Source organism: Anoplophora glabripennis, unplaced genomic scaffold (genome assembly GCF_000390285.2).
Source record: "Anoplophora glabripennis isolate ALB-LARVAE unplaced genomic scaffold, Agla_2.0 scaffold120, whole genome shotgun sequence".
Lineage (NCBI taxonomy): Eukaryota > Metazoa > Arthropoda > Insecta > Coleoptera > Cerambycidae > Anoplophora > Anoplophora glabripennis.
In genome coordinates, this window is record NW_019416214.1 from 525,307 (window position 1) to 550,315 (window position 25,009).

At 31.8% G+C, this 25,009-nt stretch overlaps 1 protein-coding gene across 1 annotated transcript in view; it reads right to left on the reverse strand.

Moving 5' to 3' along the window:
- LOC108907827 (heterogeneous nuclear ribonucleoprotein C) overlaps positions 1-25,009 on the reverse strand; it is a 447,713-nt gene that overhangs the window by 200,458 nt on the left and 222,246 nt on the right. Inside the window, exon 6 of the mRNA XM_018711644.1 lies at positions 15,874-15,952. Within this exon, the coding sequence (XP_018567160.1) occupies positions 15,874-15,952 (79 nt within the window). The remainder of the gene's footprint in view (positions 1-15,873; positions 15,953-25,009) is intronic.

The window sequence follows — 25,009 nt, forward strand, 5'->3', positions numbered from 1 at the left end:
TTTTGATGAAATTTGGTGTGATGATTCTACATAACATGAACTTTTCTTGAGCCAAGTATGAAGGTCCTATACCCAGTTTAAAGACCCCAAAAAATTCCCTAAAAAAGTAATGTTTTTTAACCCCATTTTTGGCGATTTTTTCGATTTTTACAATAATCATGAATCATTCGATTTGTAACTAGTCATATTTTGCAAAAAATTTAATTACAAAAATTTTTTTCCTTTTTTAACATATTGCGCCGCCAAAAGTTAAACCCACGTTTTTTTTATACTCATAGAAAAATTTTCATTTCTAGTATCTAATATTTTAAAGCCAAAAAGTCAAAAATCTCCGCGGATATACGATTCACCCAAATATGGACTCTTTGAAACATATACCGTCTGGACTATATTCAATATAATGTTTTGCCATATTCCTAGACAAGAAAGATGATATTCCGCAAAAAGACATTTTTGATGTTCACAAAGTACGAGTATTAGAATTGTAATATCGTTTTAAGCAAAAAGCATATTTATTCAAAAGTAATTTGACACTGCAGTAAGTTAACAGCACATACAACTGACAGTTATCCGACAGCTCTTTCATCGAAAAAGAAATAATGTGTTTAAGTTTACCTGTAAAAATATTATATTTTTAATCCTAATCTAATTCGGTGTGTGACAGAATACTACTGAACTTAAGCTGTGACAGGTCAATTAAATTTTGCGGCTAATTTAACTCTACGTGTTTAATAGGTAGTTGGGTACAATTTACTTGTACCAACTAAATTGTTAAACAGTTTTCACAGGATGTGGGCACAACTTTGTCGCATTAGTGTCAAATTATGTTGAGCACACTTCCATGTTTTAAAAAGTATAAAGAGAATTAATGAAGTTTCCTAAGACCTGTACCTATTAAAAGAGTTTGCCAGCATAAAAAAATATTTCTTTAATGATGAATAATAAATAAAAAATTTGCGAGGGGTTTATATTTCGAATTCAGCACCTCAACTTTAAATTGAAAAATATTCATCTATGTCTGTCTTGTTCTATGTATCTACTTTATTTGCGTAGTGACATGGTGTCTTCTTGTTTTACAGTAGTTATTCTTTGTTTCTTTAATTAATTTAGCTTTCTATAAATTTGCAAATTGAAATGTTACACTTTCATTCAATAGGTTTTAACTGTATATATCTTCAAATTCAAATTCATATACTTTCTTAACTTCCTCAGATGATTTTTTCTTAAGTTTAATATCACGTAGTTTGATAGAATGAAATGATACGAAGTTATAAAACTTTTAGAGGATCTACTAGGAAGAAAAATGCGGGGACATATTTTTGATGCACAATTCCCTACCAACTTATTTGTTCAAGATATACTTAGTTGTATTCTGGCAGATTCTAAAACGCAAAATGAATAGACGCTTTCTGCAAACTTTCTGTTTGTTTGTTAACACTTTAACACAATTTAGAATTATCCCTAAAGAGAAAGATTATCAAGTACAGAACATTGTGCAAAATGTAACTTTTTTAGAACATAACAGCGCTTCACTTGCTTAATTCAAAGTTTTGTTTAATCCTTACGGATATAAAGCTCCTTTCGCAACTAGGGCGAAATACTTAATGCAGTAAAAAAATGAACGAAGCAAAACTTGCTTATGAATCTTTATCTATTTCTATATACTCTTCTAGTTAAAAATAATGTTCCTATATTTAGCCAAGAAATATATCCAAAAAATCCAATTTACTTATGTTGCGACCAAATTTGAGTTTTGTGCTTGTAATAAAAATAAATTACAAAAAATTTTAAACTCGATGTACATGGTGTTATTAAATTTGAGTGACAAGTGTAACCAACATAGAAAATGTAATTTTAAATAAAAAGTTTTCTATATTGGTAAAAAAATATAGAAAAAAGGCACTGCCGAAAGCACATTTTTTAAAATAACTAAATTGGAACAGATAGATATAATTTTGAGAAAAAAATAGCGTAAAACATCAGATTTCTGAAAAACTGTTTAACGTTACATGAGTTACATATTCTCCTTAATTTTTCCAATAATACAGGAATTTTTGGCATTTGCATCGAATAGGTCATTTTTTTCGTTGAATTTGTTTTAGTTTCATTATTAGTAAAAACTTCAATACCTACATTTCTTAAGGATATCAATTAATAATTAAAAATTTCTGCTTCTGAGAAAATAAATTTGTTTCTGTCAAACTAATATTTAAGTGGCCCTTTCATTATAACAGTGTGACGACTACAATAAAAATTTATATATCTGTTACTTTGAATTGGTTTTCTATAAACGCATTTGGGAAATCGGTCATATAATTGAACAGGATTGTGCTAAAATTTTATAGAAAAAAAAGCAATATCGTTAAAAAAGACCGCGAGAATATTTTATTTAAGGATGAAAGATGTGTACATCCATAAATTTGGCTACAAATATTTAAAATATAATAATGCTATGGAAGCAGATAAACAAACAAGGCTTAAGACATCAGATTTCAAAAATAGACGTCTTTCCTAGATTTGAGAACGAAAATACATAAATAGTTTTTGAAACTCAACAAACTTATATATTTGTTTCGAAATTTGAGACACATTTTACCCAAACAATCAATTATAAATTTGTACTATATACCTAGACTTAGATACGGGGTAATATTTAGGAGTAGTTTTGTATCTCCGAAAAATATATACAGTGTATATCAGCCAAATGGAATAAATTCAAAAAAAAACTTCAGAAAAAAAAATCTAGGCAAATTTCATGTACAATACCTTACCTATCTTCAACTGTTTCGGAGTTTTCATATGTATTGCAAAAATTAACTTTAAAAAAAGAAAATTATTTGATTACAGAAATTGGCTACAACACACTCAAAAACTAATNGTTTTGTAGAAAAAATAGTGTATGATATACGTGTTAAAAGTGATTTTAATTCGTTCATGAAGTTAAAAAACTCGCTACGCTCGTTTTTTAATCATCTTCACTCACAAAATAAAATCTTACTTTTAACACGTATATCATAAATAGCTATTATTTATTGATATTGTAAAAAATAAAAAAAAAACATGTCAATGTAGGGGGTGTTCGAAATGCTCGCTGCGAAAGTCTTGGCAACATCCTAATCTTAAATAGAAATTTCTTCTAACGTTACTCAACATCTCAGGCGTGACCGATCTAATCGCAAGCGCTATTCGTCTTCTTAAGTCAGCGAAGTCGAAGGGTTTAATTTTGTACACAATACTTTTGACATATCCCCATAAGAACAAGTTTAATGGTGTCAAATCAGAGGATCGTTATTAGTTTTTGAGGGTGTTGTAACGAATTTCTGTAATCAAATAACTTTCTGTTTTTTAATGTTAATTTTTGCAATAAATCTGAAAACACTTAATATTTCCGAAACAGTTAGATAGTAGGTATAGGACATTGTACATGAAATATGTCTATAATTTTCTGAAGAATCCAAAAATTGAATAATATACAGGGTGTCGCATTTAAAATAAGAAAATTGGTATTGATCACTGTTACATGACACATCCTGCATAAAGAGTTTTTGTTGAAAAAAATACCAACTAAAAATACCAATCGACGTTACCGAGCACGTCATTTATTTCATTTGGCTGATACACACTGTATATAGGTATAGCTCAGAAACGCATTTTGAGATATACACCGCGTATCCTAAGCAGTTATTCTGAACCTGTCTGTTTAAATCTGGTAACTATTTTTTTCACAGTTTTTTTTATTCAGAACGTTTCTTCTATCGAAAATTCCACGTAATTTACGCACAGTCTCAGCTACATACTCTCCTTGGGTACTTGATGAATTTTCGCAATCTTAAACGCTGTTTACTACAATATGTATAAATCCCGGGCTACTTCTGGGATACCCTTTACTTTGCAACTGAAGTCTATTACGTTGTTTTACTAGTTGCTAAGCACAAAGGTATAATTTATGGACTACTAGATCCTTGCGTTACTTTACAGTCCAGCTTGGCGGCAGTTACATTCAGTTCTTATTTGCACAGATTGTACAGTCCATAAAAATTACAGTGGAAGGAGCCAATGAAGTTTTGTTATCCTTTTACGAGGTCGGTATTAAATCCGGGCCACCTATAAAGACTTTAAAAGTGAATAATTCATTCCTCCCGGAATCCCGTTAAATTGGAACTAAATATTTATATCCGTTAGAAGAACGTAATGCATACCCCTCGCACTGCTTATTTCTGATACTTCGAAACTAATTATTTCACCTTTTGACTTAGCATGCAATATTTACGTTATTCCGTTGAAGTATTCCAATAAGGCGACCCTCCAATTACAGAGCCTGTGGTTGCAAGACACGTTTAAGGTACGACTTATATTAAATCCCAGCTTAAGAGTTTTATAATGGAATGAATAATTTAGGAAGCTTCCTTTAAAATATATGAGACCGCTTCCGGGATCCTTGTATTGCAAATTCCTAGTAGAAATTTTATTCCTTTATGGGCGACATTAATTTATTATCAGATTACGTATAATAATTGGAAATTTTCAATTACATTTAACTCGAGGTAACTAGGATGGCAAATTGTGAAATCGTAGATACTGAATTATTAATATAGATTTTTATGTTAAGAATTTAAAAAGACTCTTCTCTCGTTGCATCGTTCCCATTCCGTGTTTTTTTTTATTCTCTATGCCGATACCACACACATTTTTTTTCTTTTTACTTACGATTATAAACTTTTACTGAGTTAATATATGTATAGTCTTTCCGAAGTCAGTTGAACATGTATAAAAACGCCTAGCAATAAAATTTAATGAGTTTCATAAGCGTCCCTAAAATAAGTTTCTGCTAAAGGTAAAAAATTATAATAACTTCTATTATAATTATATTCATTTAGCCAACAACATATTTTAATTATTATTTATGTCCTCAAACAATTTTATTATATTGGTAGTAAATTTCGTTTTGTTACCTGAGTCACACCAAATTCCGCATTGCTGCACTGCACTGCTGGGCAATTTATCAACCACTTGTCAATTGCTGGGATTTATTGCCCAGTAGCCCAATGCAGCTGATTTTGTTTTCCTTTGCCCGCGCTCGCATTCTTCAACTAGGCGTATGCATTTCTACCACCTACACGTATAGCTCGACCAGACCTGTATATGGATATGATTAAATAAATATGGGGACAAGTTTTTCAAATATATCAATGCCGAGTTGCTGCGTCAGCGACCGAACCTGGTATATGCTGTCAATCACTTGGTTCTTCAATTGATATCGGAAAGACTGTACCTATTTAATACTAGTAGTCTAAGCATTATAGAGAAGTGCTTACAGAAATAATTACCTGGAAAAAAATATGACCGTATAGGAAATAAAATGGCGAACATGGCTAAAAAAAATCGCAAAGTTGCAAAAAATATAGCACCGATCAAAAAATTTTAAATGAGAAAGTTTGAAAAGATCTATCGACTGATTTTTTGTAAGTATCCATTGTTTTGTTACTTTTAGAGATATCTCGAAAAAACCTCTTCTCTTTTCTCCTCTCCTATAAGTCGTTTACATTTACGTACCTATACTTGCTATTTACTGCAAGCATAGCTCGCGGCAAGCCAAAAACATGCACTTTTGAAAAATTTAAAAACATTATTTTTCGAGATACATATATCGATTTTTGAAAAAAGGCGCTCTCGAAAATTGGCTAGATTTTCTCAGCGGATGGCTCTACAGTAACGATTTTCGGTTTATTTTCTTCGTAGAGTTGTATTACCATGCTTGTTATAAAATATTGACGTTTTTATTAATTTTAAGGATAAAAAAATGACTGAAAAAATTACAATTTTGTACATGTTTTTTTTTCAAATAGTTATTTCAATTTTTATCTTATAAAAATGACTTTTGAAGAACTTTTTCAGTAATTTAAAAAACAATAATGTTTTTCTATGTCCTTCTGAAGCCGAGATAACTATTTTATTTAAAAAAAATCTACTGTAAAAAATCGCGTAAAATCTGGAGTAGCTTGATGAGATAAACACGAATATTATAGTCGTTTTCGCCTTAGAAACAAAATAGTCCACAAATATTTAATTTTTATTTAATTTGCATTTTTTTTAAATTAAGGTATTACACGAAAAATACTGTCGTAATAATAAATATTTATTAAAATGATCAACAATTGGTTCCTGCAAGAATAATTTTAAGAAACAAATCCTAAATTAATTAAATTAAATTAAAATTAACAATTAATGATATAATTTTAATAAAAATTCTATTTAGCTCAACAATGTTACGTTAACTACAAATAAAAAAGGTTCAAAGCTAATATGATAAAAATCTGTATATACTTTTCATTGCTGCAAAATAATGGCTTCATTCTGATCTGAATAATTAAAAATGCTTAAATTTTATCGGCGATATGTATAATTCAGCAAACGAATGAAATTTTCAGCAAAACTGTCCAGTTATATTTACCGTGTCATTTCAACGTTATATGGATTTGCACTCAAATCCGGGAATAAGGAATGAATTTAATTGTCGAAATCCCTCAAACAGGATTATTTCTAGGTTTCCTCATATGCGCTGGACAAATCTGAATGAGTGTCGTTTTTATTTCATTCAGAATATCTTTGCTTCAAGTTAATGTAAAATTTGGGTACACGCAAGATACATATACAGGGTGTCCCAAAGAGAGATGAATCCCCCCCCCTAAACATTTCACAATTTAGTCCTACCAAAGAATATTTCAGGCAAATGTTGTAGAATATCAAATCAGTCAATATGTTGGTGACCTTGGTCTTGACCTTGCTCATGTTTCAAGGTCAATCCAAGGTCAACTAGAAAATATTAAATGCAATAACCTATTTCTTATACAAGCAATCGATAGAGCGCCAAATTTTACGGGCGTTTATCGTGTTGGAAAATTTTTCTTGATGACCTTGCAGATTATTTTGAAGCCAAACCAGTTTTTCTCTGAACAACTCGACAAAATGTTTTAAGCAAAATCTGTAGTATTCCGAATGACACCTTAAATGGTAACTGATCAGCCTCCAGAAAAGTCTTTCCTTAAATTTTAATTAAATCATTAACCTAACAATTTCAAAATTGTTGGCAAGATCGTGCTAATAGTTCCCGTTGAACAATTCTATTAGATTTTGTTACTTTCATTTGACCATCAAATTTTCTCCAAGGACATCCTGTAAAAGTTTTTTGTAAAGCAAATGAAAAACTGTGATAAGATTAAAGGGCCAAGTAACAATTAGCAGAAGCTGGCGTAAATGAGAAACAGGAATCTATAATTTTACGTTAGTTCTAACAACTACGATGAACTAAATACGAAAACTCTAAACTTTCTGAGTAGATATTGTTCTGCTGAGTTCTAATTGTATTTATTCACGTGCACAAAGCTATCTGCAGTTTCTCGCACATATATGTCTGCCAAGAAACACATTATTCCCGGTTTGAGTAATTTCATGAAATAATTGAATACATACAATGAAGATAATTACTTATTTGTGATAAACAAATTGCCTAGTGAAAAGTTAAGTAGGACACTTTAGCAAGACATTCTAAAGTACAGAATTCTATTTCTACATGTGTAGATTCTATTCTATGCATGAAAACTAGAAAAAATTTCTCCTTGCGACAGTACGAAATATTATCCTCAAAAATTTTATTTTTATATCCTTCGAGCAGTTGTAATAAAGGATAAACTTTTTTACTATTCGTTTGAGTAAAATGGCTTCTCAAAATTTAAGAACGGAACTCTCTAAGACACTATGCAAAACCGTACTTATCTTATCAACTTGACGTCACCTGTTACCTAGGTGTTGTATAACAATGAAAAAGTAATATTAACGGTCGGTAGAAGGAAGTACAAAAAACAAGCACTTAGGTAGGAAATTCTGGAAGGAAGCGTAGTTAGTGGAAGACAGGCAGTTGAAGTGAGAACAGTGTGGAGATCGGCAGTAAGACGATCGGCGGGCAGTGTGTCAAAGTAGTGAAAAGTTAATTGTTTAAAGTGTTATTAGTTAGCAGGTAATATTCTTTAAGTACTTTGTTGTTAATTGTTCTATGAAATCTTANTTTAATTGTATGTAAATAAAGGTTAGGTGTATTTACTCTGCTTTTGTTTTATATAATTAAACAATACATCCCCTCTACAAAGTTAGTAGCCAGCGCCTCCCGGTCAATAAAAAAATGGATACACACAACGTAGGTATTCCTTATGACGATCACATATTTTTGGCCACAACTACGTTTACTTATTTTTTGTCGAACCTAGGATTGTTATACTACAACACTAAAGATGTTTACCAAATAAATATAGTTAAAACGATTTTAAAGTGACATCAAAATATTTAATTTTGTGGTACACACAAAGGCCTAAACATCTAAATCACCCCATTTTGATTCCAGGGGCCTATGATCGAGCTTTGGCCCAACCTTTCTAAACCCCTTCCCAACAAACCCTTATATTATTAATTTATCTATATTAGGAAATTTATTAGTATATATTTATCGAGTTTAGGATATATTTTACTGCACTTCTCATACGTAGTTTTGAAAATGAAAATTTCATTTCAAGTCAACAGTTTTTGGCAGTAAAAATAACACATCTAGTTTTTTGCTATAGAATAATAAGGTGGAAGCAAATATAAAATTACTTCGCACTACACTAAATTTGAAATAAAACTGGACGAAATTTAAAAATAATTTGCTAACAACCATTCAATGCAATCCACAGTTTATTTTTGCAGAACGGCGGCAAGATATAATTTATTTACTCGAACTTATCACGCAGCCACATGACAAATTCAGCGAATCGTCTGCGATAGTGATGCAATTTTAAGCGCAAATATCGATAGTCAATGTGGGTAAATTTAAATTTACTTTACTGGAGGTTTTTAAACCCAATAAATACAGATTTCAAATAGCTATAGCCTATTTTAGAATAATATTTTTAAAACGTATTTATTTATTTTGGAACAGAATTTGTACTAAAAATATACACAGTGTCGTTAAAGAATGGGCCAAACTTTACCACTAGATTTTATGGAAATTAATGGGGGAAAGTCATATACAAAGTTGCTCATAAACGCTTAGTGTCGAGATACAGGGCGTTGAAGTTGAAAAATGTAACCCGAGGGGTTATTTCTTCATTTATCTATCTACCATATCATAACGATATTAACTTGTAAAAGAGTCTACAGTTTAATTCTCGAAAGGGAGTTTATAATTATCATTACACTTTAATTAATATGTGGGAACTTAGAAATGTTGTGCGTTCAGAGAATGAATACCAGACACTTACCGTATGTCGCTCATGTACAAGGTAATCCAGTGGTTGGTTGTATAGGGTGACACTTAAGTTGGAAGAACAAGAAGGAAACACCAAAACTTCCAGGAAGGGTTTTAATAACAATAAAAACAAAACAAATAAATAAAATAACGACACAACGGGCTCGAACAACATTATTAATTTATTTATCCATAGCAAAATTCGGAATGACTTTATCCATTATTCAATTAACCCGAGACTCTAAAACTAAGTAGACTGCTCAACGTGGAACCCAAGGAAAACTGCCCTTTTTCAGAGATCTCTCCTGAATTCGACACCTCGCTTCGACACGCCCGTTCCTTGGGCCCAGACGTTTCAGTTCTTAACTTATTGGTGGGCTCCCTGAATATCGGGACGCTTTGGTATAACTAGACTATGTTAATAATTACCTAATTGACTGAACTTACATGTATATAAATAATTCTGTGACTAACTGAACTTACAAGTAACCCTAGCCTTCCTCTAGTAACTCCGTATAACAATACGGAACGGATTAGTCAATCTCATTTAATATGTATATTCCTATAGCTTGGAAAATTCGCCTAAAAAACAGATATTTGATCTATCACTTTCTTTTACAATTATTATCAAATTAACAACTTATTTAGATATCTTGGAATTCCGACGTGTTCTTTCGAATGCATTTCGCGCGTTATTAGAAATATCGATTTTTCTTTTTATACCAGATGCTCAACACATGGCCCCGAATCTTAAGTGAACTCATTCAAAAAAATATTGCTAAATTTCTCCGAAAGATGACGCTAAACCTCCTTGAGAGCCCTTAACTTCCGATAATTAGTGTTGACTGAAATATTTAACTGTTTTTTCTTTAATATCTTTCGACTACCTCGAGCTAATTTCGTGACATTTTGTATTCGGAGGTTTTCGAGACGAGAAATTCGAATTTATTGACGATATTGCTGTTTCTTCTAGAGGGCGCCACAAGCGACCATTAGGACACAATTAAACTGCCGAAACTTTTTTGTACCACGATGTATTTCGCTTTGGGCTGGAAAAATCGTTTTCCCCAACTTTTCTGCTTAAAAGGTATACTGCTGGAAATTTCGAAGAAATAATTGCCTTTAGTGTAAGTTTGATTGTCTAATATTCATGGTCGCGTGGGACTTGGACACTCTTCAAGACCCTGTATAAACAGGTGGTGGTTATTCAATTAGAGTTACTCTTTTTAGACAAACAATATTAAAAATACTACTTGCGCCTTTACTGCTCTTTATCTCCGACAATAAACAACGGAAATGGACTTTATATCTCCCATTCTATCTTTTTGTTATGCTAATCAGTAATTCAGCCTAATTTACTAAGGAAATGGCTAAAAATAAAGTTACATCATTCATGGAAATATGTTTATTTATTGCCTTAATAAATCTCCTAAGTCGAATATGCAAATTGGGAATGAATTTAAAAAAAGAGGGCTCAGCGATACTTTGGTGTACTGAGCTGCTAACGCCGCACGGCAGCAAATCCCCCTGTTAAGACCTGAATCAGGAATGCTAAAATGTCCCTAAATGGAGGTCGAAATGGAATATTTGATTTCTAATTTGGATGACGCTCCTAGCCTGGAATTCTAGTCCCTTAATAATTATGCCTGTGCCAGTATTTATAGAATTCGGATAAAATTTAATATGTTATAATGCGGTAAATATTTTACTATGATTCAGGATATACAAGGACACCAAATATTATTCAGTTCGTGTCCACCTAACAACTAAATATGTCGGGATATAAGCTGCTTCACCCTGAACTTCATCAGTAATTTGTCACAGAACCGTCAGCTATTTTGTACAGACGAAAGGCGGATATAAAAATGTGCATGTCAACCCACATATTGTACGTCGTTATCATGAAAATAGCCAGGTGTTATAAGAAATTACTGATTACTAACTAAACTGTATATAGTTAGCTACTAAATGTTTAAAACATGTGATTATAGATAATACTCTTTATTATAGGCACAAAAAAGACTGTATTCAACAAAAAAACTTGAAATAGTTCAAAAGGCCAAGTTAATATTTTGAGACATGTACTAGTAGTAGTATACCAATATGTTATTTTCTACCCAGTCACCCTCATTTGCAAATGGTACCCATCTTTGTTCTAAAACTTGTATTAAATCAGAATGATCTGCCTTTTGGGGTCCTTGTAGGATGCGATGACAAAATTGGAAGAAGTAAAGAGAACTTTGTAATATCCGAAATAGAGCTAGAGCTACATAGGAGTATTGTAAGAACGTATGTTTCCATAAAAAAATGCTTTTAACAAAAAGTCCTCTTCACCGGCCCAATACCATTGGCTTCGCAGCTTCTTCCAAATACGCATTTATCGAGGAGCACTATTCATCGGTTCCTCCTTCTTCTGATAGAGTTCCAAAGTTAGTTTACACGTCAACTTCTGCTTCATTGAACAAAACTGTTAGTTGTCGTTACGAGATCATCTACTCACAGTGCCAAAACCTTAATATATTTTCCTTCTTTGTGAGTGTGTTTATCAAAATATTGTAAATTCACTGTTACTTTGTAAAATACCCCGGTATATTCAAAACAAAGTAACAGTTGCTCTAATGTTTCGTTCAAACTTATTGTATAAGTAAAAAAAATAATATTAATACTTATTTAAGATATAGGTAAAGATTTTTTTTATTGCGACTTCTACTATGAATTTGAAAATAAAGACAGATGATTTTACATTTAACTGTAAAGTGTGAAGCGTTACCTACTCTATTGCTGTGTAATATTCAGCGGCATTGCAATATCGATTGTACTGCGGAGCAGCATTAATTTAATATTATACATCTAGATAGGGACAATCGTCATAATCCACTGGAGAAAATTTAGAATTTCTGTCATTAGGTTTATAATATAATATCTGTAATTGATAATGTATAAATGGCATCTAATTAATATATGAGCCGCAATACTAGAAACGACACTTCAATGTTTTTAATGCATTAGCTTTATATTTTAATGTTATTCTCTTTTACGCTTCTATAAACTTATTCTTTTTAAATTCACAAGTAAATCTGGAGTACATACGTAAGCAAAAAAAAACTATATGCAAGTATTTTCACTATGTCTATGCCAAACACTCATATTTTCCTCATTACCTTCGCATATTGTTATCCCATCTAGTATTTTCGTATTTACTTTTTCCTCTCTGTATCACTTTCTTCAATAAATGATCAAGTAGCCACAATAATAATAAAAGTTTTTCGAAACATTAATGATAGTGTTGATAAATATTTAATTTTAATAACCATCACCTATGTAAAAATTAGTGAAAAAACATATAACTTTTGTTTCAGATAAAAAAAACCTTATTAAATTCCCCTTATTTCAATTTGATATTAACTCTTTCCAGACCTACAATATTTTCTGAAGAGATAAAAAAATTGTGACTAATTTTCGCTTCAATTTATCTACCTCTGATAGTTCTTTTACTAATGGTGGTGAAACATCACCTACTTCATATTTTAGCAATCGCACTATCCGCATCATTATACAATAACAGGTACATGTCTGTTTTTGACTTGAAGCTTCGCATCGATCAATTAATTCGATACGTATCTAGCGGCACCCTAAGGCCTGCCCTGCTCTGTCGCCCTGGTGTTGAAAAATTAAGTTTTCTTGCTGAGAGACGTTGGTCTTGCATTTCATTGTCGTTTGCGCTAGTGTGAGTGAGTTTGACACTTTGTTTGGACGAGTATATGGCACCTGTTTTTATGGCAGTCAGTAGCATTGTGTATTGTGAGCATAGAGTGGCACACGGATTGACCACAGGTTTAGCTTATTCTGCTACTACAATTGCTAGCATAATATAGATTACTAGCGTTTATTTATTTGATTGTCGCCAGATTTAGTTATTAGCCATACAGATTACTAGAATTAATTTTCGACTTTCCAATCTCTTTTAACTTTACTAAAGCGTACAAATCTTCAGTTACATGGCATTACAAAGTATTTGAAGTCAAAGTGTCTGGTAAAAACAGTATCAATTACATGGCATAATACCTGAAAAAATTAATATTCTCCTGACGTTCTAAGCCGGGCTCACAAAATGTAAGGGTGTTATGTACTTCCCATTTATTCTCAGACAATATTCTAAAAAACAGACAATATGTTTTCCCTTATTCCCTCATAGTGTAAATTTATGTCGGCAGTAAGCAAGCATATAACCAATAATCTCTATTTCGCAATATATTTTCTTTGGTACACCTTAAGCCGCTGAAAACTTTCATAATCATCGAGCTCTTTGTAAATGATCCCGGATATTTCCCCGAAGCTAAATACACATATCGAAAGACACCGGCCCGCACACAAAGTAGTGATATAAACACGATACTCTTCTTTTATTAAGGAACTGGGAGAGCGAATTTTATTTAGCTGACATAACACTAGAAAGAATGAAACTGGTACTTGAAAGGAAATACTTCTCCTATTTCATGCAATACCTTTAATACCTTTCACGGCATTGAGGCTGAAAGTCATCGTATATGAAGCTGCATACATCATATTACTGTAAAATGTAATATCCAAATGGGTTATATTTTATTCGATTTTTACAACGTCTTGCGAATAGCTTGATAGACCCCCATTTATCGCATTATATTTTCCGTGTATTCTCAACGGTTATTTAGATATTGCATTTCTCATAGTTTGTATTGAAAGGTTTATAGATCATGATTTTGTTGTAAATATAGGACGTAATTTAAGTGAGTACCTAATAATATATCTGGGGGCAATTCCTTAGGATCATTGCAAGAACGAAAGTTGATATGAGCATATCTTCGCTTGTCAGACGTCTCTTCGTCTTTAGTTTTTGAAAAATAATCAAATATATGCGAAGATCTAAGTAAGAGCAATGATTCATTGAATTTGTAAACAATTATGTTAATCTGTGATGCAGATGCTGACATACAAATTAGAAACTTTAGAATTCAGATATTTTGAACATTTAACCGGCTATTTTTTTATGGCTTAGCTTATTTAGGTATTTTGACACGCAATAAAGAATGAATTGACGACATCCTTTTGGCGCAAGAGTATTAAGGCTATGCTTTTCTTATGGGAGTAAAGCCCGCTGCCAATTTGAAAAAATTAAATTCTACTGAAATTATTTGCGATAAACATTATCTATACAGCAAATAAATCTACTTATATGCACATAGCATACATAACGTAAAAATATAATATTTAAGTAGTTTTAAATTATATTTAATGAACGCATAAAGACTATGTAGATGTGGAAACAGCGCTAATAATTGACTAGCAGTTGTACACACTGCGAACCTACAGACCTCGGACATCGGAGATATTGTGCGTCAAATTTGGGTAAAGATGCGTACGCGTTTAAAAATGTATTGTTTGTAAACTATGTACAATATAATAATTATATATAGCAAATATATCGTATAAATAACAGTCGCGCCCATGTCTCGTTCAAGCCAAAGAAAATGTTGGATGCAATTTTGAAGGTTCTGTGATAGAAATTACATTATTACTCACTGTTCGTGTTTTTAATCTCTATTTTAGTAATGTTACAAAAGTTTTGCAACTATAATTATTTTTTTAGATATAAAGTTTGCTGAGAAATATTTATGTTCCTTTGTTATTCCGTACAAATGCTTTTATCTCAAGTATTACTAATTATATTAATCAAGTAAAGAAAACTTTATGTAACCCTGAATATTACTGGGTAATGATTACGATGTTTTTATAAACCATTAAATATATTAAAAGGATTTATCAACTTTATTTTTTATTCCAATAAATATATCACAGCTTCCTAGTCTTTTTTAATTAATCTAGTTTTTTAAAAACATTACAAAAAATCATCTGTTGTGGATAATTTATTGTTGATAACAATGTACATGGGATTCAGGGAAAATGTATATGTTTGAAATCAATATCGTTTATATCAAGTCTTTCAAATGTATTCCCTCCTTGCTGTCAGCTGATTGCGACGTTGCCACATTAATCCTCAAGTCAGACAGAAATGCAATTATTGGTTTCTCTTTCTAATTAATGCAGCTGTACTATGTTCAAAACTTACATTAGTTTTACATCAAAAATAAGATAATACTGTGTACTATCTATGGAAAAGTTTTGTTTCACAATTTCTACATTTTTTCTCAGTTATGGGCAAAAAAGAGCCGCGTCCATCTTCGCCATATAATCCTATGTTAAAATGAACAACTTTCAACAACAATATCTCAAAATCTACAATCAAAAATAATTTTAAAAAAATATGACGTATAGAGGGAGCACTGGGTAATACGCTATATAAATTTCAAGTACATCTGTGCATTTGAGTAAACCCGATATACCTCCTTAAATAATTTTTTAAGTTACAAAATATCCAAATAAACAGAAAAAAATTAATCTTCTTTACAATGACTTAATTAGATCACTATTCTGTTTCATAAATCTAAATCAACTTACAGCCTACATAACACTTAATATTATTTTGCCTTTTGATGAGAAAATTTTGAATTCAAATTATGCAATGTATACTATTCTTCTAAATTATTTAAGACACTTACCAGTCATTTCCAGTTTTTGTCATATTTTGTCTTTTTCTGCCAGTCTGGTGTGGTTTGGGTTCAGCGACCATATTTACATCTGAAATAAGTAAATAAATAAATATATAAATATAAAAATTATTCACAAACATTTTTGGGAATGACGAGAAAGAGATGCAAGTTTCATCATCAATTTATACGTACACCACAATATTAAATTGTATATTGTGGAACATATACATAGTGAAGTAGAAATCATTAAATTTTTTTGTTTATCACAATCATGGCAAAAACGTGCCAGATATATATATTTTTTAAGCGCAACTAATTCAAGAAATAAGCAAAATACACATGACTTTTGCATGTGTTGCCCAGTCATCTTCCCGTATCGATCTAATGTAAATTGAATTTAGTATTCTTTTTCGTTTCTAGACAAATCTTATTTAACCAAATACAAATTATATATTTATTTTTATAGCTACAAACTAAATATAATAGTTATTTGTCGTATTAGATGATAAAAATATAATTTATCGAAGCCTGAAAAGTTTTAGTTCACGAGCGACGAAGGGGAAATCTGCGAAAACGAATTTGAGGAAGAAAAATTTCCTTCAGAAGTTGAAAAAGATCCAGTTATTGCCTCAAAAACGCGGCTGATTTATGAAACAGAATATTCGTGCTTTCGGAAGTGGAAAAGCAACAAGAATATCAACGGTGTAAATGAGAAACTACTTCTCACATATTTTTGGTGATCAAAGTGAGTAAATTAATAATATTAAGGTCCTATCACTCGACAGTAAATTCAAAATTGCTGGTAAATGAAGATTGTGACATTTCAAAGTAAGTAATACATCTGATGAATCCACTACATCAAGTAACGCTTTGTAATATTTTTAGACATTGATTATATTGCTAAAGAAATTAATTGATGGTTACAAACTGAAGAAATCGATTTGAAACACGATGATGTTCTGAGATTTTTAAGATGATTTTGACGGCGACTTTCTGTTTATGAAGGTTTATGAAGTTTATTATAAATATTTTCTTCTATAATTTTAGTAATTTAGATTTTAGATTACAGGTTATTGCAATAACGAGTTTGTTCGAGGCGTGCCGGTTCAATAAATTATAAGTTAGAAACTTTTAATGTTGATGATTGACAATCCCTCGTAATCGTCTCATAATGACACAAAAACTAAGTAATTGCATTACAGTTAAAAAAATGGGAAGTAAATGTTTTAGATATTGTCAATTTTTGTCCTAAAAAAATAGCTTTCCAAAAGTTCTTTATAAACTGTCGATAGAAAAAATATAGCATTCTATATGCATCAGAAATAAATATAGTGTAATATTTTTAAGAATATTGTCGTTACAGAAATATATACTGGCCTGTTTCTGCCGCTTTGTAGCCATATTACTGGCAAATTCTGATGCGGATCTGATAGCAGTCCAGCATATAGTGGGATAGAAGCCATCTTCAGTAGCCGAAGCTTACATATACAGTAGAAATAGTAGCGAGAAAGGTAAGTATTGAAGAACATACTCAGTGATGGAATAGAAAATTCTTGCAGTTCTACGTCTGTACATTTGCTACATGAAAAAAGTTATGTTCTAAGAATAAACATTTCTGGAAATATCAATTGTATAATTAAAGTTCATTTCAGATGTTCCTTCTTTGAACACAAGACAACATCTACTTGAAAGAAGGAAAGTAATAGATAACGCATGATCTCTTGTAACAATTAAAAAATCAGCATATCATTAAATACAGCTTTTCCGTAAGTTAATATTTTTTGTTTGAATATCTGTCAAAAAAAAACACAATTTGTACTGTGAGACGTGAGAGAATCGTAACAGTACGTAGCACCACGTTTTCCATATTTAATAAATGAAATATCTTCATTGACGTGCCCATATAAATAGCAAAGCTATCTATTCTTGTATTAGACGAAGCTTGGTTTCATTGTATACAGTGTTTTGTGCATTCTATAGCGTCTGATAGTGACATCGAAAAGGCAAATAATGTACGTCTCGATGTACGTGCATGTCTTCCGCCCAGGAGTTCTGATTGCCAGATCGCTACAAAAGCATCCGACTCTCCGCATCTGCACGTGCAGATAAAACTCGTATCTGTTCGGAATGCAGACGTATGTTCTTCCCACCAGCCGGTTGGTCCGACTCAGTTTAATAAGCAATATTCAGATGTATTATTTATTAGCTGTTTTGGTTTCAGATTTATTATTTATTAGCTGAATTGGAATTTAGAGACATAAAAATGTTAAAAACGTATTTAGGAAAATATCTCTAAATTTCTCAGATATTCGTAAAAATAATGATATTAGTTTCTATGACACTGTTCCGAGAAGTCAATATTAACAGTTTCATAACCTCATTTTTTTTTAAATTAATAGTTTGCGATAACATTTTCCTATTTAACATATTTTTCTAGATCTGATACACTTATTGTTAGTAGTAAACTACATCACGACAAAAAATCTTTAAAGTTTTGAAAGGCTGAAGCCCCGAACGGCTAAAATGTTTGTTATTGACTTCAAAAAAAAAAAATAAACATTAATTTTCATGTTAGGGGATCTTCTTGTTCCAAGTCGATAATAGTACCTATCTAATTATTACTATACAATAACTTAACCTATAATTGTTTCTAAATTCTACAACTTATAAGTGAAATAATAATAATAAAATAATTAATTATGCAGACAAATGCATAGAACAAAATTTTCAAGTTTTGCTTCGCTTATATTGCGAATTTTTCAATAAATTTTTATTGGTTTTAAGGGTTGCCAACAAAGCATTAAGTACGTTTTTATTTTCAAGCGTTTGATATTGTGAAGTTAGAACAAGAACACATTATTTGTAAGATTTTTTAAATGCTGAGCTATTCAGTTTCTAAGAAATGGAAATGAAAATATGAAAATTTTATACGATTTTAAAGTCACACAAGTTTCATAACTTTTTTTACCATAAGTGCAACTTGTTATATCATAGTAATAATAGAACGAATTAAAAAAAATAGACATTTTGTCATTGATATGTATTTGGTGTTGCTCATAAAAAATTGGTTTATTGCCATATATGTCCTGTAATTACAATGTAAGCACAAGTACCAACTTAGGTGAATTGATTGAACTATCGAGTTTATTTAAAAAAAATGTATAACAGAAAGTGTAAGTATTTTGAACATGTTGAAAACTATTGCCTGTAATATCCACTAGGAGTAAACTTGATTTTCTATATTGCTTTTACTAATAATTACTTTGGCACAGGGCCAATGAAACAAAAGATCAATTTTATAGTGAAATGAGGTTCAATTTCTAACAATTTTTTTAATGAGGAATATCAGTAATGTCTTTAAAAAGTATAGGTTTATGTCACACATTTTAAGAGAAATCCGCAAAATACAATTTAAAAAACGAACCCTTGTGTTTTGAAAACAAAAGACAATATATTCATAACTTCCTGTACTTCTAGAATTTGTGATTCTTCGACAAGTCTGAACAACTTATACGTCGTTAGCATCTTTCTTAAAGCACACACGGCAGTTTTGAATTTTGAAAATTATAAATTTTAATCAATGATCATGAGCAGGTAAGTGTAATTTTATCAAAACATATAAAGTTTTTTATTACTCCATAGGCTGGCTATGAATACATTTTCCATTGAAACACACTTTCCAAAACAAAGAGAATCCACAGTAGAAAAAACGAATCAGCATCCTGTTTTATTTTAGAATTATTTATTTTTTTGGATGTAAAGGAAAAGTCAAATAAACAAAGGTTACTTGGTATTCTTATATGTTTTTCTTAGTTCGACCTTTACACATACAATTATTTTGTTTAGAATTATTACGGAACTTAAAAATAAAAAATCATTGAAACGTCCGTTTTTAATTATTATGAAAAGGACCGTTTTGTTTGTTTAACTTTAAGCAGAATGTAAAAATAATCAGATTCCGCGAACGTTGAATTTAGGTTTACTACCACTCAGTATAAACTGATTGATAAGAATTATTAGTTTTCACTATTTAATAGATATACAGTGGCCGGTGTCTGTAAACAATGTACACAGGTTGTCCGAATAGAAAATATCTTATAGAGAAAAAATTTGCTACTTTATACATATAACTGTTTACAATTACAAAAGGATAGATAGGGTTCAACCTAAGCAAGAAAAGATTGATGAAATTGAAGCTATTGCCACTTGCCAGTACCGTCGTTCTTTGGACTTAATTTAACATAAAAAAATAATAATAGTGTAGTTCTACATTTGTACTAGATCCAGGGAAATTAAAATATTTAGTTTTGTAGGTTTGAATTGATACAGATGGATATAGTAAACACAACTTGCTTCCTGGGGCTTTTGCAGAAAGAATACGTTAATCATTAGCACGAAGACACCCTCATGATTTAGAACATAATGTACATATATTTGTTTAATTTTGTATTTTATTTCACAATTCTTGTACGTGCAGCAACAGACGTACGCTAGACTTCGAGATAACTAACAATTCGTAACAAGCATGTTACATGCCAAATGGTCAACATAAGCAAATTAAACCGAGTAGTTCATAACTGTTTACTACTAAACTCTGTCAAAATGGATGTACCGCTTTATTAGTAGGTCATGAATCATGCACATCGCTGACCAGTTGTTATACAATAAAGTAAATCGAGTAGACAGATAATATATTAGTGGTATATAATATTCATTGAAAGTACTCATAAAATTTTAAAACTGGTTTTCAGTGAAATATATTGTTTGTACTTCACTTAAATTTATACATCTATTTGTGGGTTAGCATTACATGTATAGTCTTTCCGAAGTCAATTGAACATGTAAAACGCCTAGTAATAAAATTTAATGAGTTTTATAGGCGTCCTTAAAAAATTTTTCTGTTAAAAGTAAAAATTTATAATACTTACCTAATTTATGTACAGGGTAGCCCATCGAAAACGTACCGCAAGGCATTACAGGGTAGTAATGAACTTTTCGGCAAAATCCAAAAACAGGTAAAGTTTGCTTCTGAGGGGGACAACTTTTGGCGCAAAAAGCATAGCAAAATCTTCAACCCCCTAAGTGGGGGTGCCATCCCCCAAATTTTTTTAAATGGGAATGGGGGTCAAGTGGGGGGTCATTAGAAAGGGCTTTTAATTCTCTATACATCGATTCTTACTTTTTGAAAATCGATCCATTATTTTAGAAAATATGCAGCTTTGAAAATACGAACAATATTTTTGACGAGAAATGCGAAAATCGATTTAATTTTACTTCAAAACTTACGGTATTAGCTTGGTAAATTCCTTCAAAAGAATTCGCTGTTTTTTTTTTTCTGATTTGCGAATTCTTTAGCCTGATTTTGGTGAGCAAAAAATTGTCCGCTTTTTGTTTCGTATTTAGATAGGCCACAAGAAGTTGCTAGATAACTGTCTTGTGACTTGTAGTTGAAGAGTACCAATACTGCCGAGTCTTTTAAATTGATTAATTATGGTGTACTCAATTCCAGAAAGAGTAGAAATTATTGAGCTTTTTTTCAAAAACAATGAATGCGGAAATCGGGTCGCCGAACTGTTCAACCAACGGCATCCTGAGAAACATGCGTCTGGAAAAATTGTTCGCGAATTGGTGGCCAAATTTCGCGAAACTGGCTCCGTTCATAACAAAAAGAGGCAGGTTGAAAATCCGGTACTAAATGAACCTACGGAAATAGCGGTATTGGGGCAAGTGGCAATGGATAGTACGCTGAGTACAATGCAATTGGCTACTGCGACAGGAGTGAGTCGTACAAGTGTCCAACGAATATTAAAAAAATACAAATTCCATCCTTATAAGATTCGGCTAGTGCAAGAGCTAAATGAAGACGATTTTGATCGTCGTTTGCAATTTTGCGAAATAATGACTGAACGAGCGATAAACGATAATTTCCTCTTTAATGTGTGTTTTTCGGACGAGTGTACGTTCTTCTTGAATGGTTTAGTGAATCGCCATAATTGTCGTTACTGGGCTGATACCAATCCAAGGATTTTCCATGAGACACACTCCCAACACCCCCAGAAGTTGAATGTATGGGCAGGTATTTTTGGAAATTCCATTGTAGGTCCTTTTTTCCTTCCTGGAAATTTGACAGGCGATATGTACTTGGATTTACTACAAAATGTCATCGACCCAGCTCTAACAAATATCATAGAGGACGACCCTGCTTACAATGAACACGAACTGATTTTCCAGCAAGACGGAGCTCCTCCACATTACTCGCTCAATGTGCGCAATTACCTAAATGAGACGTTTCCAGGACGCTGGATAGGACGAAGAGGTGCAATTGAGTGGCCCCCTCGGTCACCCGACTTAAATCCTTTAGATTTCTTTCTCTGGGGGCACATTAAAAGCAAAGTTTACAGCACTCCACCTGATACCTTGGAAGATCTGCGAGGACGAATCATTAATGTATGTCGCGAAGTAACACCGCAAGTGCTCCAGAATGTTCGACAACGGTTTGAAGACAACCTGTATCATTGTATGCAAGTTGGCGGACAACATTTTCAGCATTTACTTGACTAATACCGTAAGTTTTGAAGTAAAATTAAATCGATTTTCGCATTTCTCGTCAAAAATATTGTTCGTATTTTCAAAGCTGCATATTTTCTAAAATAATGAATCGATTTTCAAAAAGTAAGAATCGATGTATAGAGAATTAAAAGCCCTTTCTAATGACCCCCCACTTGACCCCCATTCCCATTTGAAAAAATTTAGGGGATAGCACCCCCACTTAGGGGGTTGAAGATTTTGGTATGCTTTTTGAGCCAAAAGTTGTCCCCCTCAGAAAAAAATTTGACCTGGGTTTGGATTTTACCGAAAAGTTCTTTACTACCCTGTAATGCCTTGCGGTACGTTTTCGATGGGCTACCCTGTATGTGTAGGAACTTTCTATTACATGTTCATTTGGGCAAGTCTGTACTTTAAGCACGCGCAAGTTATGTCTATCATCATTGGTAATTTGCTTTTTCATTACTGATTTTTGATCCAAAAGTTGTTACTCTTAAATTTACTTAACAATTGGCACGTTTATTGGAACATGTAAAGGAGTGTCTCGAGGATAGCGAATTCAAACAATTTCTTGGGTCGAACTTTCCTAAAGGGCACAAATATTTTACATAGTCTAGCGAGGATTAATTTTGAAGTTGAAATAAACATAATTAAAAATCTGAATAAATTTCGCATTACGCAACGTCTTCATAAGGTTTATTAGCTGGATTGTTTTCACCGGGTCTCTGGCGTGCTACATAATTTATCCACTATTGTTTGGATTAAGCAAACCACAGTTTGTAGTGTGAATTACTGCTTCATTCGCTAATCCGGAGTAGTAAACTTTGGTGTAAACGTTAAGTATTCATGATTTCTTGCAGGAGATTCCAGGGTACTTTACTAATTGGTTTAATGGTATGCATTTTTAAAAATCCCCGCCAGCGAAATAATATATGGCTGTCCAGTGGCTACACGGGAACGTGGAAATATTTTAGCGAGGGAGGGTTATTTGTAATCTTATCACAGGTTTATCTTTTGCTACATAAAATTTTAATAAGGTGCGGTCCAGATAAATCCACCAAGGATCCTTTTACAAAGAAAAATAGAAGTGGGGAGCTCTTACTTTGTTGCATATTATTCCACTACTTCCTGCTCAAAATGATAAAATTCTAGTACGCTACACTGGACGGAATTGCTATATATAGACATATTTTCAAAATACTTTATTCATAAAATCATATTCATTTGTGCATAAAACTCAAACAATTATACATAATGTGTATTATCCAATAGTAACGGATGCCTCGAAATTTTGATTTTTCGAACAAAATCTTCTTCAGTGATGAGACTCAATCTCATCTTGATGGCTTGGTGAATAGACAAAATTGTTGCATTTGGGGTTCAAAAAAATCCATGAGTGTGTTGAGAAACAAATGCATCCACAACGTGTCACTGTTTAGTTCGGATTTTCTTCTTCTAAATAAGTACAGTTTTCCGCAGAAATAAGAAAAGCAGTAAAGTTTAATGGAGCTATTTTATGTAGGCATGGTATCCAAGACTTTTGACGTTGTAGCCCAACACTGCAACACGCCTTACGATATTGATATGACTACATGCAAGCACGGTGAATTAGTACAACCAGCGAAAAATGAAGGTCTTCCTCGTCCAAATCTAAGAATACTTGCATATATAAACGTAGGTTCTTGTAGTTATCGTTTTTGAGATACTGGGTATTGAAGTTGTATCTCTTAATATCTTCTGAACAGATAATGAATGCACTGTATGACATTTCGTATGCAAAATCGAGTCGAAGAAAAACAAATCTTAAATTTGGACAAGCAAAACACTTATTTTTAAGACATAATTTAGATATGGGAAGCAAGTACAATGAAATGCTACAATTATCATATAAGGAGAGCACTGAGAGAACGACTTTTCACTTTAAACTTTCAAGAAAGTAAAAATTATGCGGAATCCAACTTATTTAAAAACTTTTATATCATTCGAATAAAAACTGAAACCTAAAGTACGTCTCATTTCAATTTCAGAACTTTTAAAGTAAAGAAACATGTAAGATAAAAAGTTTTACAAATCTATTCTCAGTTATTTAAATCTTTTAATTTAAGAATTAAGCTTTGGTTAGGATGAAGTAAGATTATGAAGGAAGTGAATAACCAAATGGACAGAAAAAGAATGCAATATTAAAATGATATCACTAAAAAAAGGAAACACTCAACTGAATGATAAGTGGGAAAACTGGAAGAGGAAATGTTCCTAATAGATATCTAAAGATTATTAGAAATATATAAAATAAAATTGTCGACACAGAAATGCGACAAGAAAAACTATAACAGAATTGACAAAATCTGAGTATGTATAAATGCTTAAATAAAAATATATCCATAGTTACTACTGTAAATGTTAAAGAATTGAGATTTTTACCTTGAGCAAAAGAATAAGTAGAGGGAAATAAGTAGATTTTTCATGATGGCAACGTTTATTACTAAACTGGAATAAAGCTTTGTTACAGCCAAAAACAATTTTTTACGTTACTACTATTATTATTAACATTGTTTTCCGATTTGCTTCTGTTCGAACCATTTAGAAGAAAATATTTCCC